Here is a 14,340-nt window from a genome sequence, read left to right as displayed (position 1 = left end):
CACCAAGCCATTTATGAGGGATCTGCCCCCATAACATAAGCACCTCTCATTAGGCCCTGCCTCCAACACTGAGGATCAAATTTCAAAATGAGGTTTGGAAGGGCAAAATAGTAGAACCATAGCAATCACTACTTTCATAACTCAGGAGAAAAAATTTTCACTTTGCTTCCTTTCTTCAAGCTCTTTGGGAGCTTAAGAAGAGATTCTAGTGGAAGGCACGTCAAGTGAAAAGACTTTAAAGACCCAAGTTTTAAGTGTAACCTGCCGCCTGTCAACTTTCTAAGTTCTTGATGCATTTCATTTTGAAAGAGTGGCTATTTTTGTCTTGTTTTCATCATGCACTTGGAGTTGTCTATACTTGGTCATAGTTTTGGCTTCCCAGAAACCGGTGATGAGGAGAAGAATTTGAGGCTAGCTCTAGGAAGTACAGAAACTATGTAAACAGTGAGTACCAAAAGTCAGAAATGCTCTTGGCACTAGTAATTTTAAGCAGTAGCAAAACAAATAGTTTATTTCCACAAACTCATAAATGTGCATAGTGTAACCCCCATATTTTCAAAGAATTTTCCCAAGAATTCATGTAGGAAAAGAAAGGAAAATAAAAGGATTTAAATTATTCCCTCAAACCAACACTAGCAAGGACCAGTACAAAGAAAATGACAATAAAAGTTAAGACAGTTTTGTATACATAGAATATCCACTCATCCCTTTGAGGGAGAAGGGGACCTGGGAAGAAGAAGGAAGAAAAAGAAGAGCAGAGGAGAGACAGGCAAATAGAATGGAGGAAGGAGCAGAGGAATTCAAAGAATTAAAGGGAAAAAAAGAATATGGCCACCAAAGGAATATCTGACTAATTGCCCCCTTCCCATCACCCCACCCCTGCATGGTACTAACATCAACGGGGTCCTACATGCTTGTGTTTTTTTTTGGTGACCGAATGGTGAAACAGCACTTCTGGGCCTTTATCTTCTTCCTCCCATAAAACTTCACCAGAATAATTTGTAGCAAATACATCTTCATGGTTAACCTTCCTGTGTTTATTTTCTCTACTGGTTCTTTCTTTTTATCTCACAAATTCAGCATCAGAGGATGTACCTGTGGAATTATTAAGCTTTTGGTTTAAGGAAGCATCACTATAATTTATGAGATTCAAAGAGCAAGGAAGTATAACAAGACAGGGAGATAGTTTAGTTTGAAGGGAAGAATCATTGATATTTCACACAGTGTTTTGGATGGTTTTGCATGCATCTGAAATCAATTATGCAATAGATACATCTATCTTACATTGCTAAAAAAAAAGTAGGAGAAGGATATTGGGCATCAGGGAGATGGTAGTTGCTGAATAATGAATGTACGGAGATATGCTTCTGTAGACAAGGTGTGGAATGCTGTTTGGGTGGGATAATGGTGCATCACAGAAAACACCAACTATGATGGCTTACAGTGGCCCTGATATGCAGATTTCATAGTCTTCGAAGATAAAGATCAATATGCTAAAAAAAAAAAAAGATTAAGGTCATCAGGAATGTAAATTCTCCCAGAACATTAGTCTAATTTATTTTTAAAGTCAATATTTTTTGTGATCAATTGTACATTTTAGGTACAGCAATACTTTGTGTAACAGATGCCTTCCTAAAAAGCTAAGTAAAAATGTCATTCATTCAACAAACATGAATGACTACTCAGATCTAGACATTTTCTTTATAAATCAAATTTGATATTATATTTAACAGAGACTTCACTACTTAAGCAATCTTATAGTACATACTATTATAAAGCAAGAATTCCAACTATAATTTTCCAAATTCTAATGTCATATTAATTTGTAAATTTTTATTTTTTAGTATTTCATAGTCTGAAAGAGTGGTGCTTTGTAGTAGAAACTTAAAACTTGTAGTTAAAAGTTTTTTAAGGTTTTGACTATTTTATAAGTCATCATATATGTAATATATAAATAGATTTATATATAATATACAAATAAACTTATATGTATATAAATAGATTATATATAGATTTAGAACTTCTTGAAATTTTGTGGCAAAACCTCATAATTTAGATGCCAGTAGTTAAGCACTTGGTATTCTAACAAAGTCAGACAGATTATTTTTGTGTTTTCCATGTAGGGAGGTGGGATAGTTTTAGGTTGACTAGTGTGTAGGGCAAATTCTTACTTAATGTACAAAGAAGCAAACTCTCTTTAAACACATTACCAATACAATTGCAATACTAATTAACACTAAGAATTTATACCATATTTCCCAATGAGACATCATTATTCAACACAATAGATCTTGTGTGACTTTGCCTTGGCCACACTTAATTATTATTTATATTTCTAGTTGTACTTTTATGAAACTATATTTTAAACTTTAAAACTGTCATTTAAATTACTAAATTGGCCGGGCGCAGTGGCTCACGCCTGTAATCCTAGCTCTCTGGGAGGCGGAGGCGGGCGGATTGCTCGAGGTCAGGAGTTCGAAACCAGCCTGAGCAAGAGCGAGACCCGGTCTCTACTATAAATAGAAAGAAATTAATTGGCCAACTAATATATACAAAAAATTAGCCGGGCATGGTGGCGCATGCCTGTAGTCCCAGCTACTTGGGAGGCTGAGGCAGGAGGATCCCTTGAGCCCAGGAGTCTGAGGTTGCTGTGAGCTAGGCTGACGCCACGGCACTCACTCTAGCCTGGGCAACAAAGCAAGACTCTGTCTCAAAAAAAAAAAAATTACTAAATAAAATGAATATTTCTCATAATGAAATGTTAAGAATTTGCTTTAGAGATGGGACTGTATTCACTAGTATGTATTAATATACAAATAAGAAATACGAATATATATTTATAAGACTCAAATGTATATCTCTGTTTCTCTGAAAGTTTTCTTGGTAGATTCACAGCCCAAATCAGCTGACTTGTACTGCAAAGCACTTCTAATATGACAGCAATCTCTTGGTAATTTTCCAGTCTTTCTATTCAACACAGAAAGTTGGGGAATTTAGGGAAAGCTAGAGAAGTAAGCTTCTTGAGTGGGATCTAAAGGCTGGTAGGATTTCATGAACTATTGGACTATTTACGTGATATCCCGTGATAAATGTTCAGGGAATTTTCATTATATCTAGGCATATGGAATATAAATGCTTGCTTGTTAAGCAAAAAGCAAAGATCAAATCTGGGATCTGGTGGCTTTTATCATTATAATTGTGGTTCTCAGGCCAGGTTTCTACTCCTAGTTGAACTCTGTGGAAATCTGAAAACATCTTGAACATTTCAAAATAATAAGGGATCTGTCCAAATGGAGCTTGGATCTAGAGTTGGGAGTGTCTGTTGCCAGTGTCTATTCTTGAATGCATTGCCGTGTTTACGCTCTTCTTGGCTTTCCCATCTTATTAACTAGCTCTCCTCCCAAGGACAGTGAAGTAGAGCAGAACAAACTGCTGGCTAGGGCTGCTCCAGCTTTTCTGAAGGGCAAAGGGTAAGTTAAAGCCAGAGTGCACTGGAACCCTGAATTAACTCAACTAAAACTGGAGATTTCTTTTGTCAAAAATGCTTTGTGTGTGAAAGACCATCTTTGATTTAGTAAAAGCAGCTCTGTTATAACCCAATTAACAACACCAAGTAGTTATTTCCAGTAGACACATCTATGCTGTTATTCACTTTCCCTGATTTCCCTTTCTTTTTTTTTTTTCTAAGTGACTAAGCTGAAGATTTGATTTTCCAAAGGATACTTAATCTTTGCGTGCAATCCATTTCAGTGTGTTTACTGTACAGATGAATTCCTTGGGCTTAGTGGTTGAAGAATGCAAATCTGTTTTCTAAAAAGTTATTTAATATAAATGGAAATGTTTATTTTTAAAGTTAGTGAAATAGAATTGTGTTGCTTGGATTTTGCTTATTTTCTTTTTTAATCATAGAACATCACTTACTACCCTTCCTTTACTTGCTTGGTTTTCTAAATGCCTATTCTACCACAAATTCACTCCTACCTTCTCTGCTTATTTTTGTTCACCTTCTTTAACAACACCCTTTCTTTCCTCCTGCCCTGTTTCAGGATACAGTACAGCCTGAATGTGGCAGACAGGCTAGCTGATGAACATGTTCTCATCGGGTTGTATGTCAACATGCTCCGGAACAACCCATCATGGTTAGTGCAGGTTTGGCTGCTTGACTGTCCTTAGAGAGGGGAACAGTCTGAACTGGTGACAAGCAGTCTTAGCAAGAAACAAGGTCACTGGATGCCAATGGTGTTACTAAGGCACTTTTTAACTGATTCGATGAAGACATCTTTTGTGACATTAGTTTGGATACTTCCCATTAATGAGCCATAGAATTCATACCCTTGTTTATATCTTAGCTGAAAGGAAAATGTGTGTAAATGGGAGCCATGATAAATATTAGCATTCAGGTGGATGTAATACTGGTTCCCACCAGTCAGTTCTGCGCTACATGTGTCGTGTCAAATTACCCCAGGACAGTGATGCAATAATTTGTCTCATTCCAAAGACAGGGATGTCTCTGGTGATTTGGAAAACAATGCTTCATTTCACTTAAGATAGAAATGAAAAAGAGAAAGTGTAATGTGCTAAGATCATAAAATGGAAATCATTTCTTTAACAGTGGTAACAGTGGGAAAAATTGTCTTTCAACGATTCCATTATTTACAAATGTTTCTAAGTAGCCCTCCTGATAAAGCCTGCTTTCAAGTCCCCAGAATATGCAACACTTACTTCAGATGTGTGAAATCCAGGAATTCAAAATATTCAGATAAGGGCATTCATAAAGTTTTTCTCTATTTTAATTGTGACATAGAAGATTCCTTCCACTGGTTTAAGTTACTTGATTTTAATAATAAATGTAGGCCGGGCGAGGTGGCTCACACGTGTAATCCTAGCACTCTGGGAGGCCGAGGCAGGTAGATTGCTCAAGGTCAGGAGGAGTTCGAAACCAGCCTGAGCAAGAGGGAGACCCTGTCTCTACTAAAAATAGAAAGAAATTAATTGGCCAACTAAAAATACATAGAAAAAATTAGCTGGGCATGGTGGCACATGCCTGTAGTCCCAGCTACTCGGGAGGCTGAGGCAGGATTGCTTAAGCCCAGGAGTTTAAGGTTGCTGTGAGCTAGGCTGACACCACAGCACTCTAGCTGGGGCAACAGAGTGAGACTGCCTCAAAAAAAAAATAAGAAGAAGAATAAATGTATATTTGCAATTTGAATGAAAGCAAAAGGGCAGACTACAAGTTTAGCACAGGTATGCTTCAATCTAGTTTAGACTGCTGTCTTACAAATGTACTTAGCAAACCAATTCCTTGGAAAATTTCAGTTTTGCTTAACAACTCTATTTTTTTTCTGAACTAAGGGCCCATGGATTTTCTGCCATTATAACTGTTACATGACAGTTACATGAGCCAGTGGGTCAACTTTCTATTAAAATAGTTTATACCTTCAGCATAGCAGTTCTCCTTTCCTCTACTATTTCACGGAGGCGTCTCTGAAACACCTGTGCTTATAGCCCTCAGCACTGGGTGTATTAGCCACTTTGTTTCTAGAACTCTTTCTTCCTCTCTCTTATGTTTCCAAAGTTCCTTCCTATTGCTGCTCCTTGGAGCTATTTTGCAAAAAGAGTACATGAGATGACTTTAGCTCTGATGAACTGAAGAACATATATTAATTTTAATGGGTATATATATCTTAATTTGTATTTTTAAAAATACATAGCCAGTATATTTGTTTAATTTAATCTTATATTCTACTCTTTAATGAAATAAAAATGCACTCTTTTCAGCTGACCTAAGCCCATCTCTGCTCTTTTCTGAGCTATTAAATAGTATCCACTTTCTCACAACTCAGCCTCTCAAAACTACAAGATTGCTTTAATCTTATTCCCAATGAGTTTGGCACCTCAATGTTACATGGTAGCCGAAACAATAGAACTAAACACTGAATTACCAAAACATTATATCGGTCATCTTCAAAGAAGAATAAAGTTAATGTAGATCCAATCATAAGGCAATGACGTGATCTCACACCGTGTCCTCTCCTCATAATTCTAAGCACACTCCTGTTATTTCTACCACTCTTCTATGACCTTTTCTTAATTAAGGTTGTAACAAAGAAATCTCCAAAGAAAAAAAGCTCAGAGTTTGTCACTACCAGCGGGTTTTCCCTACTCAAGTAATTAATCATATTGACTTAATGGCCACTTAAGACCATAAAATTCTCAGCAGAGACACCTTACATCTGCTTGATAAAAGCTACATGTGATTTGTATTTTGAAAACAAAGCAGAATTTAAGACTGATCCATGAAGCAGACTCCATTTTAATAGCTGTGCCCTCCATGGTTCTCATAGCTTAAAAATATTCCAACTTCTCTTTCAAATTTCTCATTTTTTCCTTTCCTTTCCTTTATGTTTAATTAGAGCCTAACAATTCCTCACATCTGTCATGATTATGTAAGTAACATAATGATCTCTCACCTCCCTTATCATCATTATAGCTATAATGCTTTACCATCATTCAATTATGGTGAGATGTATAATAATGGTAATAGTCATAATAGCTACTATTTTTCAAAGCTCTTGTCTCATGCTAAGCTTTGTGTTAAATATACTAATTTCTCCTAGTCCTTAGAGTAAGTCCATGGAGTAAATATGACCATCCCCATTTTGTGGAAAAGTGAAGGTGTCATTTTATAGTTTCCCTGACTCTCCCACTGTCACACAGCTTCTAAACGGTGGGGCAGAGATTTTAACCATTTCTGTCCAAGTTCACACCCACTATCCTGCATCACCTCTTTTAAAACCTGCATCAACTCATGCCCTCCAGAAAGCTTTTGTGGATAACGCCTTCACACTGCATCCTTCACATGTCTATTTACTGAAACCACATATCTTATTCTAGTATTTTTTATCTTATTTAAACAAATACTTTGAGCACACAATAGCAATAGGAAGGGTGGTCGTCAATGTTCCCCTTTATTTATGTCGCTCCTGGAGTTGTGACTTTTCATTTTAATTGTAATCTTCCAAAAGGGCAATAATTTTATTTTTGGTCTCTTTTATCTCATCACAACAGCCAGAGTAGGAATAATAAATTTTACGTTTATGAAGTGCTTCAAAAATTATATAGCCCTCCCCTACATATTATTTAATTAGCTCCTCCTACTCCTAGAATATTGGATAAAATTTTCATTTCACTGATAAGAAAATATGAGCTTCGAGATGCTGAGTGACTTATCCAAAGTCACATGCTGGTAAGGGCTTGCACTCAAGTCTCCTCAAACCCGGTCCCATCTGTTTTCCACCCCATTCCTTCACCTCCTTGTCTGCACCCTTCATGAGATGCTCTACAAACAGGCACCTTATAGCTGTTCTAGATCAAAAGCTCTGTTTTTGCCATTATTCAGGCATGCTCCTGATTAACTCTATGTGGGGGTCTTCTACCCTATATTAACTACATAACACAATGGGAAACTGACTCATTAGTTAATAGTTGGATGCTAAATTAAAGCAACACTTATGTCATTGCTGGTTCTGAAGTCAGATAAGCCAAATAAGTAAACTGCAATTCAGGGAAGAATTTCCGCTGCCTTCCTAATTCCGTGAAGTTCTAAAAGCCTTAATGGCTTTAAAGAACTTGTTCATTGGAGGAGGAGGGGTCTCAAAATGTAATACAATGTGGCTTTTACTGTTCTCCCCCAAAGTTTATCAAGGGCCTGGGCTTGCCAGGTCATAGGGAAGGTCTGAGGCAAGTAGACCAAAAGATTGGAAATCAACCCAGAACTTCCACCTGCAACCACAGTTATGTCCTCAATATTTATCATTGAAAAGCTTCTAACATACTTTTCTTAACTCTAAAAAGGCCCCCAGTGTAAGGGAGAGGACATATCTAAAGGCTGCAGTCTATACTTTGCTGTCATAATCAATTGCTATCACCTGGTTAGATTCCTAAGCTCATAAAACCAGGTTAAAATTGTCCTACTTGTATTTTTCTCAAGTACAGTAAAGTGCATATTTGTATCTCAAGTAGATTTCCTCCCAAGTGGGTTGATAATCCAACTAGTTTAAAATTTCTCCACAATATTTTATGCTTGGGGGAATAAAAACATCTACCTCCACCTAAGAATGTCTATTTCTGGATTTCATTTATTAAGTCTAAATTTTTGTTAGCTTACCTGCTTTAAACCCTGTAATAGATTCCTATTGCACATGGTTTACAACCCAGACCCCTCTCCATGGTCTGCAAACCTGTGTGTGATTTCATCCTCACCTCTTAGCCTCAGCTCTCATGGGGTTTTCCCATTCAATCATGATACTTAGTTACATCAGCTTTTGATCAGTTCCTGCAAGTCAATCCTTTCCCTGACTCCAGACCTGGACTCTTCCCTCCATCTAGATCATTCTTGCCCATTTTACCTATGTCCCCTCCTTCCACATGCACAAGAACTGGCTCTTTTTCTGGCTTCCAATCTTAGATTAAAGGCACCTCCCAGGTGGGTCTCCATTATTAGTCTCTATAATGGCATACTATTTATTTCCTTCTAACTATCAGCATTTGGTTGATTGGTTGGCTGGTTGGTTGGTTGATTGGATAGTTGGTTGGTTTACTATCTATCTTACCTTCTAGGGGGCAGGGAACCTCTCTGGCTTATTTACAGCCTTATCTCTGGCACTAGCACAGTGCCTGGCACAATAGTAGGTGCTCAATAAACATCTGTTGATGTTCTAGAACAGCAGTCCCTAACCTTTTCGGCACCAGGGACAGATTCCATGGAAGACAATCTTTCCACAGATGGGGGGGTTAGGGGAGGGATGTGGAGCTCAGGTGATGATGCATGGCCCAGTTCCTAACAGGCCACGGGCCAGTACCAGATCTCTGCCCAAGGGTTGAGGACTGCAGTTGTAGAATATTGATAGTGCTATAGGCATAACATTCCATCTTACCCTAAACAAAAATTGTTAGCAGTACTCAGAAACCTTTTTTACTAGTAAAATAAATGCTTTGACCATTTGACTATAAAATCACCGTTATATAGTAGCCCTTAAATTGAAACATTTAGTATAGGAGTATACAGTAGATAAGAAAGTAAAGTATTAAGCTTTATGCAGATAGAAATGGTAAAGATGGGCAAAGACAAGCGCCAGTAATTCACTGATATGGCAAAAGCAATTAAAAGGGAATTAAAAACCAAAAAACTGAAAGTAATATTGGGCAAAAATGTTTAGAGAAAATTTTTAATGCTCTCTGGTGTCTTCCACTTTGTATTAGTTTGCTAAGGCTGCCATAACAAAATACAACATACTGAGAGGCTTAAACAACAGAAATTTATTTTTTTCACAGTTCTGAAGGCTGAAATTCCAAGATTAACCAGCAGGGTTGGTTTCTCCCAAGGCATCTCTCCTTAGCTTACAGATGGCTGCCTTCCTGCTGTGTCCTCAGAGGACCTTTTCTCTGTGCTGTGCGTCCCTAATGTCTCTTCCTCTCCTTAAAAGGACATCATTTCTATGTGCTTAGGGCTCCACTATTTTTACCTCATTTAACTTTAATTACTTCTTCAAAGGCCTTATCTCCAAATACAATCACATTCTAAGGTACTAGGGTGTTCGGGCTTTAGCATATGAATTTGAGGGAAGACATAAGTGGGGGTGAGAATAGGAAATGGCAATGAAAGCTAAGGCCAGGATGAAGAGGAATTACCTAAGTGAAAGTAAGTGAAGGAGGTAGGTGGAGGAGGCAGAGAGAATGGGGTGCATTTGGGACTTATCTGTGGTCAGTCTCATGGAGTCATGGGGGTAAAGGATAAAGCTGGATTATGCAGGACCTTATAAGTCTTGTTTAGAAGTTTGAGAAACAAGAATCTATTGAAGAGTTTTATGCATAAAAATGTTACAGCCAACTTCATTTTTAAAAGGTCATTGGCTGCAGGATAGAAAGTGAATTGGAGGAAAGTTATAATGCGGTCTAATGTCAGAGCAACCTGTTGAGACGACTTTATGTTAATTCAGAAGAACAGGACAGTGGCCTGGAGCACATCAGGGGCAACTGGGATAGAAGGAAATGGAAAAAGTTGAGAGTTTGCCTAAGGCAGAAAGCATGACCTTGATTGGAACATAATGAGTTGTTAAAGTCAGAGTCTTGAAAGGAGTTTCAAGGTATCCCTCAGAGAAGCCACAATTATGACAAGTTTTTATTATTATTATCCATGACGATGGCCATTTAGTGATTTCTTGTCTTTTCTTTGCAAACCACTCATTAAAAGGCCAGCACATCACGCTTTGAGAGTTAGTTTCTTTCCCCATTCTTTAGTCCCATAAAACCATACTTAGGCCCCCAGTATCACTTCATTCCTTTTCACCCAGACTGTCGTCTGCCACTGACCCCTAAATGCCTGAAATGTGCCCTATTTCCATAGCATGTTACTGTCAATCAACTGCAAAAGATAGGAAATAATCTAATAAAGGAGTCCTCTGTATGAGTGTTAATTAATAATTCCCCTTCTCAGGCACTAATCCTCCCATTAGCTATTTGCATTTTAATAGAAGAATAGTACATGAGAACTGATGGCCTTAAAAATTAATCTCTAGTGATAAAATTCCTGTCACCATCCAGATAAATAGAAAAAAATATCAAGGGAGAATATAGGAACATTTCTGGTGCCCTTTGAATCATACTATTTTTTTTGGTTGACTGTCCCAACTTGGCAGGCAGAACAAAGTCAAAGAGAAATCAAAGAAATGTGAACAAACCCTGAATTCCCTGAAATCTTCACTAAATCACAAGTTAGTAAGCCCTAGCTTAGCTGGGGCCACCTGAGTTTCCTAGAATGCCATTTTGAAATCACTAGCAACAGACACTAGTCATGCATTTAAGGTAGAAAGTGGAGACCCTTCCAAATAATGGATTTTCCTGCTCTACAATGCAGTCAACACCATAGCCACTTTTTAATTCATCATAGTCTTATAGCAAGATTGCTGATTATAAAGTCCTGAAATGAATAGCGAGGGCTAGAAAGGGTGTTGGAATCAGTATTTATTTTAATGATTTAGGGATTATTGGCCATTCATTTTCAACTATTTATAATTGAAGTCTTGAAATAATGGAATTTATCAGAGGAATGCCTCATTCACCCTGGTATAATTTGAACATACTGAATTGGCACATGTGGACCCATAAATCGTTCGTGTGCACAAAGGGGTAATATATCACACCAGCTCCTGTTCATGCGGTGTTGGGGGAGGAAATGCATGGAGGTGTGAGTTATTGCTTGCTATACAGAGTCCCATATCTTCACATCTCACATTTCCAGGAGGCTTATTTTAGTGTAACAAATAATTTATACTAGCTGGTCATTCGTGATAAAAGATACTTTTATCATGGGATTTTCTATGAAAGTTTTTATTAATTTATTTATGAAAACACAAGTGTTTCTGACAAAATCACTTTTAGACATCATCCTAGACTTGGAGCAATGGGCCCTATTGTCTGCATACACTGTCTCTAATATATACAGTCTCTAATACACAAGCATAAATGACAAGTGTCTTAAAAATCAAATTAAATTGCCTCTTTGTGGGACAGTTTTATGTTTAAAGCAAAGACAGTGTCACTTTCTCTTTGTTATTGAAGCTGTAATAAGAAATTTAGTTATTCTTTTTAACCACTTCAAAGCACATTGTTTTATAAAGATAAATATTCATATCTGCTTTAAAGCATCAATTTTCTAGAATGAATTCTGCCTTTTACTATTCAAATTGTTTTCTTATTCCAAGTCTAAATTTGTGTGCTGGCTAAAATCTCAATCCACTGAGATTGATACTACAGATTATGTGAGCCCTATATCCTAGAATTTTGTGTTTTAAGAGAATGTAAAAATATCACACATGCTATATGGAGATCGGTTAATTACTCATGAAAAATGATATTTTTATATGGTTTACATTTAGGCTTTATTTCATGTATTTGTATTTTCCATTTTATTTTCAAGATCTTCTACATGCTTGCTAGTCAGTGTTGGACCTGTACACTGGACCAATAGTATCAACATCTCTTGGAAGCCTGTTAGAAATGCAGATTCTCAGATCCCACCCCCAACCCACCCCACAACCCTTCACTACAGAATCAGAGAGTGCATTTTCACAAAATCCCTAAGTGATATGCTTACACTTTGAAGCTTGAGAAGCACTACTGTAGGTAGTTGTTGGATGGTAGATGACATTTTGATGGGGACAAGAATCATTAATGAATCTAAATAGGTTACTTAAGAGGCAAAATGATAACAACATTGCATTAACTAACATTTTTGAGCACTTGATAGTTCCAGACATCACACCAGTTTGATGCTTTTTACATACATTATCTCATTCAGGCAAAAAGAAAAGAGAAGCCTCTTTTTCTGATGATGGGGAAACAACTGGGTTGTTAAGTAGGAAAATTCAGGAATGTTCTAGTTATTTAGTACAGCCCTAAGAGTGGAAGTGTTCAGATTAAAACAAGGATCACTTACATATGTGAAAGGTATATACTTGAGCAGAGATAATGAAGACAGGAATGTCTTATAAATGGCCAGGAAAAAAAATTGTTACAGTAAAGGATTCAGACAAGGAAGGAGCTATTTTGGAAGGGACTTAGCCAACATGTTGGCAGTACATAATGATTTTCACTCATCTTCTCACTTTAGAACAAAGGTTAAGAGACTACGTTATATGTTTACTTTATATATAAATGTCAATATAAGTAATATAATTGTACATTACTTTATATGGATCCAAGTCATTGCAATGAATAATTCTTACAACCTTAATACTTGCATAGGAATGGATATTCTTTAATATATATTTATGAGTATTAACTTTTTCTTTAAGGAATAGCCTTAAATTTAAGAGCTGATGGAGAGAAATATAAGTATGATTGTGAATGAGAGGCACTAGTTTCTGATCCTGATTCTGACCTGATACACACCACGATAACTGATTAGCCAAACTATCACCAACTAGTCTGTTAACAGGTTAGTTATTGGTACATTTCATAGAATTTTTTTGAGTGGCACCCAAAATTTAGTCTTGAATGAAAGGCTTCAGAGATGAAATTTTTTGAAATATGGTAGAAGTGATAATGCTTCTATTTGCTTTAGTCTTTAGGGATTCAAATCTACCTTGTTTTAGTATGAACAGTTTCCATAAATTTATAGGAGATACTAAACAATTCCCATTAGTGTCATGGGGAACTAGTACTATAATTCCACTTTTCTAGTAGTAAATATAAAAAGCAGGTTACCTGGGTAGAAATACTGTAGATGAGAATTATATTAGTTATCTAATGCAGTATAATAAATTACCCTAAAATTTAGCAGCTTAAAACAAAAAATATTTATTATCGCACAGTTTCTGTAGGTCACAAATCCAGGTTTGGCTTAGCTAGGTGCCTCTGGCTCAAGGACTTTCATGAAGTTACAATCAAGCTGTCAGCTCAGGCTGTGATCTCATCTGAAGGCTCTGCCAGCGAGGATTCATTTATATGGTTATTGGCTTGCTTGGGTCTCTCATAACCTGGGTCTTCCACAGGGCTGCCTTAGGACATGGCAGCTAGCTTCCCACCAGGCACACTATCCAAGAAAGCTCAAGAGAAAGAAAACAAGCCCAAGATGGAAGCCATGGTCTTTTTATAACCTAATCTTGGAAGTGACATTCCATTCCTTCTGCCATATTCTATTCACTAGAAGTAAGTGAGTATATCTAGCCCATACTAAATGGGAAAAGATTATAGAAGAATGTGAATACCAGTAGATAGGAATCACGGGACACTCACCACAATTTTTTTTCTCTTTCTTCTTGCTTCCACATTTTCTATCATGTCCATTTTGGACATGTGTTACTTTTGTAATAAGGAAATGAAAATGTTAAAGCCAATGAAATGAAAGAGAAATTATTCTTATATCAGAAATATTGATCAGAAAAGTCACCTCTCCTTGGTGCTTTCTTAGTAAGACAATTGAGTTGACTGAAGACAGGATTTATTAATGACCTTGCTGGCCACATATTAGATCATGTCATGAGTCCAAGTCTGAGATCGTTAATCTAACAGGGTTTTGTATGGCTTGTAAATTGTTTGCACTGAAAAATTGAAATAGCAAACCTCTCTGACGGTAATATGAATATGTCAGTCATTCTCAGTCACCTGACAGTCTCCTTCTTGCTCTGTTCTCGGTAGCATGCTGGAGAGTTCAAACCGGCTTGATGAAGAACACAGGCTGATCGCCAGGTATGCGGCACGGCTGGCAGCAGAGTCCTCCTCGTCTGTAAGTAGTTTGAGTGGAAGGATCCATCTGTTGGCATCTGGAGTCCTTGAATT

At 37.1% G+C, this 14,340-nt stretch overlaps 1 protein-coding gene across 21 annotated transcripts in view; it reads left to right on the top strand.

Annotated features, from left to right (window-relative positions):
* The window catches only part of DTNA (dystrobrevin alpha), a 354,661-nt gene that overhangs the window by 298,401 nt on the left and 41,920 nt on the right, over positions 1 to 14,340 (top strand). For 14 of the 21 annotated variants that reach the window (XM_075993556.1, XM_075993544.1, XM_075993543.1 and 11 more), the window contains one exon: positions 14,200 to 14,287. In XM_075993556.1, coding sequence (XP_075849671.1) covers positions 14,200 to 14,287 — 88 coding nt within the window. Of the gene's footprint in view, positions 1 to 3,392; positions 3,471 to 4,046; positions 4,140 to 14,199; positions 14,288 to 14,340 lie in introns of all 21 variants that reach the window. The other 7 variants (XM_075993555.1, XM_075993537.1, XM_075993536.1 and 4 more) reach the window with 1 other exon arrangement.

This window comes from Microcebus murinus, chromosome 17, assembly GCF_040939455.1.
Source record: "Microcebus murinus isolate Inina chromosome 17, M.murinus_Inina_mat1.0, whole genome shotgun sequence".
Classification (NCBI taxonomy): domain Eukaryota; kingdom Metazoa; phylum Chordata; class Mammalia; order Primates; family Cheirogaleidae; genus Microcebus; species Microcebus murinus.
The sequence above is the reverse complement of the archived record's forward strand: the minus strand, read 5'-3'. Positions and strand labels throughout refer to the sequence as shown.